Consider the following 12,881-nt stretch of genomic DNA (forward strand, 5'->3'; position numbering starts at 1 on the left):
TGTATTGACTATGCTAATGTTCTTTTTGATTAAATAAAGTAATCTGTAGCCTGAAGCCTCTCTAATTGATTGCCAGCACTATTTATGAGACTGAGGCTGTTGGTAACTTACGAATTTCTGCATAGGGAGAGCAGGTAAGAACAGAGTTCAAGGGTGAAAGTTAAGCAGAAACTGTTTCAAGCCTGCATTGTAGAATAGGTCATAGCTCTACTGCCCATGGTTGGTAAAGCCTTATGCCCTGTACACACGGTCGGACTTTCCAATGGAAAATGTGTGATCGGAGCTTGTTGTCAGAAATTCCGACCGTGTGTGGGCTCCATCTGACTTTTTCTGTCGGAATTTCCAACACACAAAGTTTGAGAGCAGGATATAAAATTTCCCAACAACAAAATCCAATCGTTTCAATTCCGATCGTGTTTACACAAATCCGACGCACAAAGTGCCACGCATGCTCAGAATAAATTAAGAGACGAAAGCTATTGGCTACTTCCCCGTTTATAGTCCCGACGTACGTGTTTTACGTCACAGCGTTCAGAACAATCGGATTTTCCGACAACTTTGTGCGACCGTGTCTATGCAAGACAAGTTTGGCCCAAAATCCGTCGGAAAAAATCCAATGAATTTTGTTGTCGGAATGTCCGATCAATGTCTGATCGTGTGTACAGGGCATAAGGCTGCATTCACACCTGAGCGCAGCGTCTTTGAGTGTTTTTCCGGTGTTTTTTTCATGCGTTTTTGGCACGTTTTTGTGCATTTGTATGCAGCTTTTTTGGGCTTTGGCATTTTTTTATTAGCCAGTGTAGAAAACTATTATCTGTTGCATCATTTGTTGCTAGGTATTTCAGCTTTTTTTAGCTTTTCCATTAGCTTTTACTTTTTCTTTTATTATTATTTATTTATTATAATGTTTTTTCGTTAGGGTAAGGGGTTTGAGTTCAGTTTAGGTTAGGGTTAGGATTAGAAGTTGGGTTTAGGGTTATTTATCATTATTTTATTTATTTTTTATGTTATTTTATTTATTATTATTATATGAATAATAATAAATGAATAAATAAATGTAACATAAATACACAAATAAATAAAAATCATAAATAAAAAATAAATAAATTCAATAAATTATTACTAAGTAACAATAAATAAATAATTAACCCTTAACTGTAACCCTTACCCCTTAAAAAATAAAATAATAATAAATAACTAAACACCCTAACCCTAACCCTAAATAATAATAATAATATTAATAATAATTATTATTATTATTATTAATAATAATAATGTATTTTTTGTTCAAGTTTGGGTGTTGTTATATTATTATTATTATTATTATTTGTAACGAAACGTCTCACACTCCGCTTAAGTGCTTTCGTCATATACCACTTCCTCCCAGTCTGAATATAGATATCTGATATTCCAACCACTCGCAAGCACAAAACATGATGATACCTGTTTAGTTGCTAAACATGGACTGTTTATTAGAAGCAAAATACAAGTCTTATATACAGTTGAAGAGGAGGTTCCCCCTCCTGCTCATATTACTCTAACAATACACCTGTAACCAGAAACCTAATTAACATGAGCTAATTAACTAATCCCTTAAAACAGCCAATGTGACTCCGTGCCCTCCTGAGCATTGTTATGATTAATCAGGATTTCACTACAGGTCAGACTTGTTGTCACCGAGCTTCACACAGTAGCTTATACATTATCATAAGTATAAACACAGGACACCTTCTCGCAATAGCAGGAGCTCCAGCAGCAGTTGGCCCGTCTCCTACATTGTACAGAGGCCAATGTGATCAGCTCTCTCAACTAACATGTTAAGTTCAGAATCAAACAAAGCAAGAATAGTCTTTCCATATATCCTGGGAGATATTGTGGATAAATATTACTGTCCCATTTTAAGTAATCCAAGATATATTTTCTCAGTCACCCTGTACCATCCTACTTAGACGTAAAAAGTGCATGGGGAGCTGAAACAAGGGTTTCCCAACCTTTCCAAAGGATTTTGGGTCCCACGGGCCCTCCCAGAGTAACACAGGAGGAGATCCCAGATGGGTTGATTCCGAAGTTAGTCCATAGTTCCAGTCCTCTAATGCCTGTACCCACACAGTACCCAAAACAAATTGTTCCAAACAGAGCATTAGTCACTCAGCCAACCTCTGCCTCTCTCATAGAACATACCCACTGCTGGGGGGGGGGGCAGACTGGCCCTTCCCCCTGGAGTCCCTTTAGCCACAGGGGAGAAGACAGGGTGGCTGGGCTCAGTCCATCATGCTGTTGGGCATCTGGGCCGACTGCCCAGCATCCCTGGGGTATACAGGTGGAGACTGAAGTCCCATCCATCTTTACAGGAAATCCATCCTCTGTTAGTTGAGGGCAGAGGCCAGCAGCACTCTGCCCTGTTGCCAGCCCTTCTGCTGGAAACCCCACACCATCTGCATCTGGCTAACTGCTGGGGAGGGAGGCTGACTGCCCCAGCTCCCTGAAACTCTGTAGTTGTTGCCGGTGCTGAGCAGAGGTTGGTAGCACTCTGCCCGGTTGCCAGCACTTCTGCTGGGTTTATGCTAGGGGAGACAGCAGGCCCATCCACCAACACCAGATCAAGCTGCAGTTGTGAGGTGCCGATTGCATCCTCTCCTTGGGTCCTGATCTGCTGCTCGGGAGTTACTGCCACCTCCTCATCCTGGGCCTCCAGAACTGCCGCAGGTGTGGGGCAGAGGCCTTGGACCCTTTGTTCGGTTGCCACCACTTAAGCTGGGTTGGTGTCATCATTCTGGGGCACTGTCTGCTGTTGGAACTCCCTTTCACTGGTATTGTCTCCCAAGTGCACAAACCTTTGCTGGGGAGAAAAGACCACTTTCTCCACCCTGGCCGACTGTTGAGGAGGGACAATAAACACCTCCACTCCCTTCACCCCCTGTATCTGCTGCTTGGAAGTGATTACCACCTTCTCAACCTGAGCCTCCGGAACTGCCACAGGTGTGAGGCAGAGGTCTTGGACCCTTTGTCTGGTGACCAGCGCTTCAGCTGGGGAAGTTTCTTGCAACTCAACAGATACTGCTGTTGGTGTTGGGCAGAGCACAGTGAAGTTTGACCCTGATACCAGCTCTTCTGCTGGAGGCTCATCAGGTTGTTCTTCCTCAGCAGTAAAGTCTATCAAATCCCCTGTCTCTGCAACTGGTGTCTGGGGATAGAGGTTCACCATCTCCTGTCTGTGGAACCCAGAAGATGCTATCGGTGCTGGGGAGAGGTTAGCAGAGCTCTGCCCTGTTGTCAGCACTTAAGCTTTGGGGATGGCAATCTCCAGATTTTCCACAGCCGATTCTCTGGCATGCTGCTGGACAGGCACATTCCTCCATCCAAGATCATCCCATGCAGAAACAGGATCATCAAGGTCAGTCAGCACTTGCTGCATCCGCCATAAGACCTCCGCATCCATAGCTGCGGGGGCAGGTTGGCAAAGCACACTGTTACTCTGCCACATTGCCGACTCTTCAGCCAGGATTTCAGAGTTGTCAACTGGTATTTCCTGATAGTCCCAGGCAAAGGGAGCCCAGCCCTGGCACTGAGTAGAGTCTAGCAGCCATCTGTAGGAGATCTCCAGCTCCCATTCCTGAACGGTGAGGAACTCTATATCTTCCAGTGCCCAGTGCACTTCCGAGACGTTCAGTAGCCCTTCTCTGAAATCCATGATTTCGTCCAACCACCACTCCAAATCACTCCCAAAGTTAGGGTCCCCTGTCAGCTTCACATACAACAATCCCAGGCCGCTGTAGCCAAAGCTTTCCTTGGGCTGTCATCCGCTATCCAAGGGCATGCTTGGGATACATGCCACCGGAGGGCTTTGTAGCTCTCATCCAGCCGCATCTCTGCCCAGACCAGCCTGCTTAATTCAGTTGTCTGGTCCTTGTGCATTTTTTCTCCCAAAAACAGCACCCGCAATCCATACTGTGACCAGTACCTTTCCTGGATGGAGGGGAGAACTTTTCCCTGGTGTCGTTGCTCACTGGCTAGAGCTTCCATCCAGAGTTCGCAGCGGATAGAATCAAACCACCCCAGCAGGACCTGCTCTGATACTGGTCCTCTGTGCTGTATCTGCATCTCTCGCAACCTCCTTCTGAATTCCTCTTCCATGGTGGCTGGTATCTGTAACTCTCCTCTCCTGCTATCCGGGCCTTGGATCCAGGTAGAAGTTTGGATGTCCTAGACTGCAAGAAGCGGAAGAGGAAGTCCCACCTCCTGCTCATATTACTCTAACAATACACCTGTAACCAGACACTTAATTAACATGAGCTAATTAACTAATCCCTTAAAGCAGCCGATGCCTCCGTGCCCTCCTGAGCATTGTTATGATTAATCAGGATTTCACTACAGGTCAGACTTGTTGTCACCAAGCTTTACACAGTAGATTAGACATTATCATAAGTATAAACACAGGACACCTTCTCACAATAGCAGGAGCTCCAGCAGGAGTCGGCCCCTCTCCTACATTGTACAGAGGCCAATGTGATCAGCTCTCTCAACTAACATGTTGAGTTCAGAATCAAACAAACCAAGAATAGTCTTTCAATATATCCTGGGAGATATTGTGGATAAATATTACTGTCCCATTTTAAGTAATCCAAGATATATTTTCTCAGTCACCCTGTGCCAGGATGGCACAGGGTGACTTAGACATAAGAGGTGCATGGGGAGCTGAAACAAGGGTTTCCAAACCTTTCCAAGGGATTCTGGGTTCCATGGGCCCTCCCGTCACATTATTATTATTATTAGTAGTAGTAGTAGTAGTAGTATTATTATTAGTAGTATTATAATTATTAATAATAATAATGTATTTAATATTTTTTAAGGTTAGAGGTTAATTATTATTTATTAATGTATTATTATATAATATTAATTTATTTTTACTTATTTATGATGATTTTTTAGTTATTTGTGTATTTATTTTACATTTATTTATTCATATAGTAATACTATTTTATTTTTAAAAAATTAATTTGAGCAAAAAATCACGCAAAAATGTGCAACAAAATGCGCAAATACACACAAAAATGCGCGATTGGCGCCTTTCCATTCATTGCTATGGGAATACAAACGCATCAAAAATGCCCAAATCTGCCCGATTGGAGCGACAAAAAAAGCTCCAGAACTTGTTTGAGCTTCAGGTGTTTGGCTTCAGGCGTTTTGGTGTGAAGATGTTAACATCTCCATAGAGAATAATAGATTTTTTTCCCCTCCAGCCTTTTGGAGCTTCAGGCTTTAAGCTACAAAATGCTGAGGGGTGAACGGGGCCTTAAAGCGGAACTAAACCCTCCTATCGTTTTCAGCCAAGGAAATCGCCATCTTGGCCTCCGTTTGATCCACAATTGACATGATGCTGCACGTTATCAGTTATGACACCAACCATTTGATGGTTTGACAGTTTGTTTGAGAGCACAACCAATGTGAGAATTACCGCGAATGTAACTGTCTTTTGAAACTGTTAAATCAATGGGTTTAGTTCCGCTTTAAGAAGAATTCCAACCTAACCATTTTCTGCACCATATTCATTTGCCACTGGTTCTTGATACAAAACTGTGATGCTCTTTAAGCTATAGGGGATATCAGTCACGGCTGTTGTGTCTTCTGTGGTGCATATAATTTCCATAAAATCAGTATGATCTGGATGAGAAGGGTTGCCTCAAAACTTGACCCATTCACACTGAATCATGGAAATGTATGGATTGCACATGCTGTGTTGCATATTATACTGCACAATGTAATCTGACACTTGGAACAAACATTTGGTTTACAGTGTCTTCAGCCATTCACATATAGGCAAAGCTGTGTGTGTATGTAGTAGCCTATGGCATTATGCCTGCTAAAAATCATTGTTACTGATGGCCTTACTGAAGTGATGTGCTGGTTCCACCTGACTTCTCCCACCAGTTAGTGCAGAGCAGCATAAAGGAGCAGCATCAATTATCTTCTTACTCCTTTCTTTTTCCAAATATAAGGGATAAAACTTCAAATGCATGCTAAAATAACAGCAGTGAGGTACAATAGTAACAAGCAGAGGAGAATCATTAAAAAAGCCCCAAATATCACCCCACACTCCATCAAACATAAAATATATTTAAAAACATCAGATGCTCACAGCCTCTCTTCCCTGACCTGGTTAAGTAGTGTTTGCAATGTGCAGTGACATGGCAGGCCTGTGAAATTCTGTGCATGAATTGATCTCTTGAGGAAGTAATTAGCCAGAGCTAAAGGCAGAAATTATTTTCTATAACTAGCACATGCCAACATTCCATAATACCGCTGTAGTTCTGCAAGCTATACACTGGGTGTGTCGAGGCATAAAGGATGATATTCATCATCATCTGAGGTCTATACTTCTACTTCATACTGAGGCATTATTACAGGCACTATAGCACTAAAAATAGCGCCTGCAAAGCGCCTGTAAAGAGCCTCTGCTGTCACTCCAGTGTGAAAAGTCAAGTGCTTTTTAGATTGGAGTGGTGCGCTTGCAGGACGTTAAAAAAACTCCTGCACGCAGCATCTTTGCAGCGCTTTAGGAGCAGTGACTACACCGCTCCCAGTGGCGTAGCGTGGGTTATCAGCACCCGGGGCAAGGCAAGTAATTTGCACCCCCCAACCTGCGGACTTTTAGCTATCCCTGAGTCCCTTCAAATACAATAGTACTGACCACTACACTGTCCACTACACTGAGAACTACACTGTCCACTACACTACATTGTCCACTACACTGACCACTATACTATACTGTCCACTATACTACACTGACCACTATACTATCCACTACACTACACTGTCCACTATACTACACTACACTGTCCACTATACTACACTACACTGACCACTATACTATACTGTCCACTATATTACACTATACTGACCACTATACTATACTGTCCACTATATTACACTGACCACTATACTGTCCACTACACTACACTGTCCACTATACTACACTACACTGTCCACTATACTACACTACACTGACCACTATACTATACTGTCCACTACACTGCCCCCCATACTGACCACTACACTACACTGACCTCCATACTAAACTACACTATAATGACCACTATACTACACTGACCACTATACTGACCACTATACTACACAACACTGTCCACTATACTGACCACTCTACTACACTACACTGACCACTATACTACACAACACTGTCCACTATACTGACCACTATACTACACTATACTGACCACTATACTACACTATACTGTCCACTATACTGACCACTATACTACACTACACTGTCCACTATACTGACCACTATACTACACTACACTGTCCACTATACTGACCACTATACTACACTATACTGACCACTATACTACACTATACTGTCCACTATACTGACCACTATACTACACTACACTGTCCACTATACTACACTACACTGTCCACTATACTACACTACACTGACCACCATACTACACTACACTGTCCACTACACTATACTGACCACTATGCTAACCACTATACTATACTACACTAACCACTATACTGACCACTATACTACACTGACCACTATACTACACGACACTATACTGACCACCATACTACACTGTCCACCATACTACACTACACTGACCACTACACTATACTGTCCACTACACTGCCCCCCATACTGACCACTACACTACACTGACCTCCATACTAAACTACACTATAATGACCACTATACTAACCACTATACTATACTACACTGACCACTATACTACACTACACTGTCCACTATACTGACCACCCCATACTACACTGTCCACTATACTGACCACTATACTACACTACACTGACCACTATACTACACTACACTGACCACTATACTACACTACACTGACCACTATACTACACTATACTGTCCTGCCTACAGTCTCTCTCTCTCGCCCCCCCCGGCCAGTAACAAGACTCTCACTCACCTTCTTATCCTGGCTGCATCGATCCGGATGAGGAGGAGAAGACAGCGGCGGCTCACATTCTTCTCTCCCCTGCGCTCTGCCTGCTGCCATATTCAGTGTCCAGCGCCCTGTGATTGGGTTATGGGGGGTCATGTGCGGAGGCGGGACTTCAGGAGCGATCGAGGACAGGCCAGCCCAACGCCTCACATGACCCCCATACGCCCAATCACAGGGCGCCGGACACTTAACATGGCGGCCGGAGCCCGGGGACACAGGAATTTGAAAATTGGAGGAGGCAGCCAGTGACACATACTGGCGCCCCCCTAAATGTCGCGCCCGGGGCCACGGCACCCCCTGCACCCCCCACGCTATGCCACTGACCGCTCCTAAAGCACCCCTGCCCATTGAAATCAATGGGCAGCGCTGCCGAAGCGCCTGCAAAGCGTCTCGGCAGCAGCGCTTTGCAGGTGCCTTTAACCAATTTTGGGCCGCTAGTGGGGGTTAAAAGCGCCCCGCTAGCAGGCGAAAAACGCCGCTAAAACGACGGTAAAGCTCCACTAAGAAGCCAATAAAGCGCCAGACACCGAGAGGATGGAAGACTTACTAGTGCCCCCCCCTTTTTTGTTTTTGCTCGTCCCTTCATTCCTATGTTCTTTTTGGCTAGTGCCAAGATATATTCAAATATTAGCTTAGACTCTCTGTTTTTTTTCCTCCTAAAACTTGAAAAGTTTTCACTGAATGTACACCAACATCTGCAATCTTATGTCATGACCCCATTCAGTCTTGTATGGTCAACATCTGGCACCTTGATTCTACCAGAACCATCCACGTGTATACCATTATATGCTTGTGATACTTGCCAACCTGCTTGCTTGCTCTTTCATTTAGATTTATGTGCTACATGACATATACTGATTTTCTTGGTCTGTAATTCCCTTTCTTATGAACAAAGAATTTACAAAAAAAGAAAAAGTAATAAAGACTTACCCAGACTTTTAGGGATGTTTGTGAATGTTGCTTTTATTGTAATAGCATGTGATTCAGAATTGTTGGAAACAGAACCATTTAGCTGTGCAATGTGAAGGTCAACATCATTAATGGTTCCTGATAACGTTCCTCTTACAGACTGAACTCCTCCTAGCCAATACAAATGAGACACAGAGGGGTAGACATAAAATAAAAGGAAACAACAGACTCACAGTCAAACACAGTTGAAACACACACACATACACATGTTCAGTATGTACAGTACAATATATATATATATATATATATATATATATATATATATATATATACATATACATATATACATATACATATATATATATACACACATAGTTGCCAACATTGTAAAAAAAATTTTGGGGACACTTTTTTGGCTGTAGGCAGAGTCTTATTATAATTAGGGGGCGGGGGGGCATGCGTTTGTAGGTGTGGCACAGGGGAAAGTAAAAATGCGACGCGCGGAGTGCGGCAAAAATGGGCGTGGTTTACGAAACATAGTCGGCATGTCTTAAATGGGCGTGGTTCAAAGGGGGTGTGGTTAGAGTCTGAGATGAATAAGGGATGGGGAGGGAAAGAGGTGGAGAGGGATTGAGGGACAGCAGCCCCAGATCCTACACAACAATGGAAATATGTGTATTCCAGAAAGTTTAACAATCAGCAGATAAAGATACTCCAAACACCTGGTGTTAGCACTTCAATCATCCCGGCACCATGGTTGTTATGGTGTCAGGATGATTGAAGTGCATTATTTCTATTATTACATTGTAATATAAAATTAAATAATTCAACTCACCATAATGCCGAATCAGTGGGATCCCTGAGCATGTCATCTGCCACGTCGCCTGCCACCAGCCGTCCGTCCTTGCATCAGGTGCCCCCAGAAGAGTCTGTCCTTGCATCTGGTGTCCCAGCAGAGTCAGTCCTTGCATCAGGTGTCCGCAGCAGAGCCCCCCTTACATCAGATGTCCCCAGTGGAGCCCCCCTTTACATCAGATGTCCCCAGCAGGGCCCCCCTTACATCAGATGTCCGCAGTGGAGCCCCCCTTACATCAGATGTCCCCAGTGGAGCCCACCTTGCATCAGATGTCCCCAGTGGAGCCCCCCTTACATCAGGTGTCCCCAGTGGAGCCCCCCTTACATCAGGTGTCCCCAGCGGAGCCCCCCCTTACATCAGGTGTCCCCAGCGGAGCCCCCCCTTACATCAGGTGTCCCCAGCGGAGCCCCCCTTACATCAGGTGTCCCCAACAGAGCCCCCCTTTCATCAGGTGTCCCCAGTGGAGCCCCCTTACATCAGATGTCCCCAGCAGAGCCCCCCTTACATCAGATGTCCCCAGAGGAGCCCCCCTTACATCAGATATCCCCAGTGGATCCCCCCTTACATCAGATGTCTGGAGCGGTGCCCCCTTACACCAGGTGTCCCCAGCAGAGCCCCCCCTTACATCAGGTGTCACTAGCGGAGCCCCCTTACATCAGATGTCCCCAGCGGCACCCCCCTTACATCAGGTGTCCCCAGCGAAGCCCCCCTACATCAGGTGTCACCAGCGGAACCCCCTTACATCAGGTGTCACCAGCGGAGCCCCCTTAAATCAGGTGTCCCCAGCGGAGCCCCCCCTTACATCAGATGTCCCCAGCAGAGCCCCCCATTACATCAGATGTCCCCAGCGGTGCCCCCCTTACATCAGGGTCCCCAGCGGAGCCCCCTTACATCAGATGTCCCCAGCGGAGCCCCCCTTACATCAAGTATACCCAGCGGTGCCCCCTTACATCAGGTGTCCCCAGCAGTGCCCCCCCTTACATCAGATGTCCCCAGTGCAGCCCCCCTTACATCAGGTGTCCCCAGCGGAGCCCCCCTTACATCAGGTGTCACCAGCAGAGCCCCCTTACATCAGATGTCACCAGAGGAGCCCCCCCTTACATCAGATGTCCCCAGCGGAGCCCCCCCTTACATCAGGTGTCCCCAGCGGAGCCCATTCTTACATCAGATGTCCCCAGCGGTGCCCCCCTTACATCAGATATTCCCAGCGGAGCCCCCCTTACATCAGGTGTCCCCAGCGGAGGCCCCCTTACATCAGATGTCCCCAGCCTAGCCCCCCCTTACATCAGATGTCCCCAGCGGAGCCCCTTTACATCAGGTGTCACCAGCGGAGCCCCCCTTACATCATATGTCCCTAGCGGAGCCCCCCTTACATCAGATGTCCCCAGCGGTGCCCCCTTACATCAGGTGTCACCAGCGGAGCCCCCCCTTACATCAGGTGTCCCCAGCAAAACCCCCACCTTACATCAGGTGTCCCCAGCGAAGCCCCCCTTACATCAGGTGTCCTATTAGAACCCCCGCCCCTTTCTATAACAACGGCAGTGGGGCAGAGTGGGGCGGGGTGGTTAGAGTGAAGCAGGTGGCGGGGCATGGCAGAGCGGGGCGGAGGGTGGACGGCGACACAGGAGCTCCGTCTAGCCGCCCAGCTGTGTTCCTGGTCTTCTTAAAAATGGCAACCGGTGGAGACAACGTCTCCGCCGGCCACGGACCTCTAGCAGCGGCAGGCAGCGGCATTGGGAAAATCTTAAAAAAGAACAGATTTCTCGGGACATTTCCCAGGAAACAATAATATCGTGAAAATAGTCTAAATCCCGGAAATGTCCCGGGAAATTCGGGACAGTTGGTAAGTATGTATACAGTATATTGGAATGCATTGGCGCTGATCCTGCACTCATGCCAAACTTGTCATTACCTTAGTTCATCAGAAAGAACTGCAGAGGAAACATGTAGTGGAAGACTCACTTTGTCAGCTTCTATATTTACAGTGCCAGAACTCATGCAGTGTCAGCCAGCTTCAGATCTTTGTGGATGACATTCACAAAACAGGAGATCTACATGCCTCAGGCAGCTTCTTTTATGCCATGCCTCACCTCCCTGTCACTGTACCCTCTTGTATGAACTTGTGTAGTGAAAAGTGTATAGCTTGGCTAAAGCAAGGATGGAGGTTCCTGGGGTCCCTTGTCTTCCAAAAAACTGTAAGTTGCTGGGTATTTAAAAGGCAGGTCTTAGGTGGTTGCATGGGAATAACTCCGGAAGGGGTCTGTAGTGTTTTGGTGGCTGTATGGGGAAGAAGGACACTATCTTTGGTGGCTGCATGGGAAATGTGACCGTATTACAGTGTCACATGTTGCCTTTCTATGTGCAATGCCTCCGATTGGTGAAGAAAGAAGGGGCGGCTTAGACTATGGTACAGGAGTGGCTGCATAACATACATTGAGGTTTTTATTTGTATTTTTCAGGCTAAGGACAGTGTTAACCAGCGTGTTTCATAAAGCAGTCCATGCAATATAATGCAATACACCACAACACTCAGATCAATAACATTTGGACATTGTAGTTTATCCACAGTAAACAAATTAAGTAAATAAATGTAGCTATGCCAGTAAATTTCATAATTTTTGCCAGTAAAAAAATTGATGTTGTTTATAAATGTTTACAGTTCTGTCAGTTATTTCACTTCAGAGGGTTGGCAACACTGATATTGAGGAGTCTATGTACATAACAGTCATTGTGCAGATGTGACAAATATTTGCACAACCACTGTGAAAATTGCTCTACATCTTAAATTCGCCATAATGCATTTTTTTCCAGGATTAACTCAATAAGGGAAAAAAAAATGTCTTGGGACCACTAGATGGCTCTGGTAATATAGGAATCACACATAACAGAGAAAGTATAGCAATTTTCGCCCACATATGCCCAACAAACATTTTATACGTAGACCCCGAAGTGTCTGATGTTGCTTTGATATCTGTCCTGGCATATGCAGTAATACTGTTCAGATTTCATGGCTTTCTATTCTCTGCTAAGTTTATAGGGGTCCCAGCTGTTTGATGTGGAACAGTGCATGATGAAAATTTTAAAAAATACATGTTTAAAGTAGAACAAAACTCTCTCAATCAGCATTA

At 45.4% G+C, this 12,881-nt stretch overlaps 1 protein-coding gene across 1 annotated transcript in view; it reads right to left on the reverse strand.

Annotated features, from left to right (window-relative positions):
- The window catches only part of HMCN1 (hemicentin 1), a 656,490-nt gene that overhangs the window by 103,728 nt on the left and 539,881 nt on the right, over positions 1 to 12,881 (reverse strand). Inside the window, exon 94 of the mRNA XM_073592871.1 lies at positions 8,919 to 9,068. Within this exon, the coding sequence (XP_073448972.1) occupies positions 8,919 to 9,068 (150 nt within the window). The remainder of the gene's footprint in view (positions 1 to 8,918; positions 9,069 to 12,881) is intronic.

Source organism: Aquarana catesbeiana, linkage group LG07 (assembly GCF_042186555.1).
Source record: "Aquarana catesbeiana isolate 2022-GZ linkage group LG07, ASM4218655v1, whole genome shotgun sequence".
Classification (NCBI taxonomy): domain Eukaryota; kingdom Metazoa; phylum Chordata; class Amphibia; order Anura; family Ranidae; genus Aquarana; species Aquarana catesbeiana.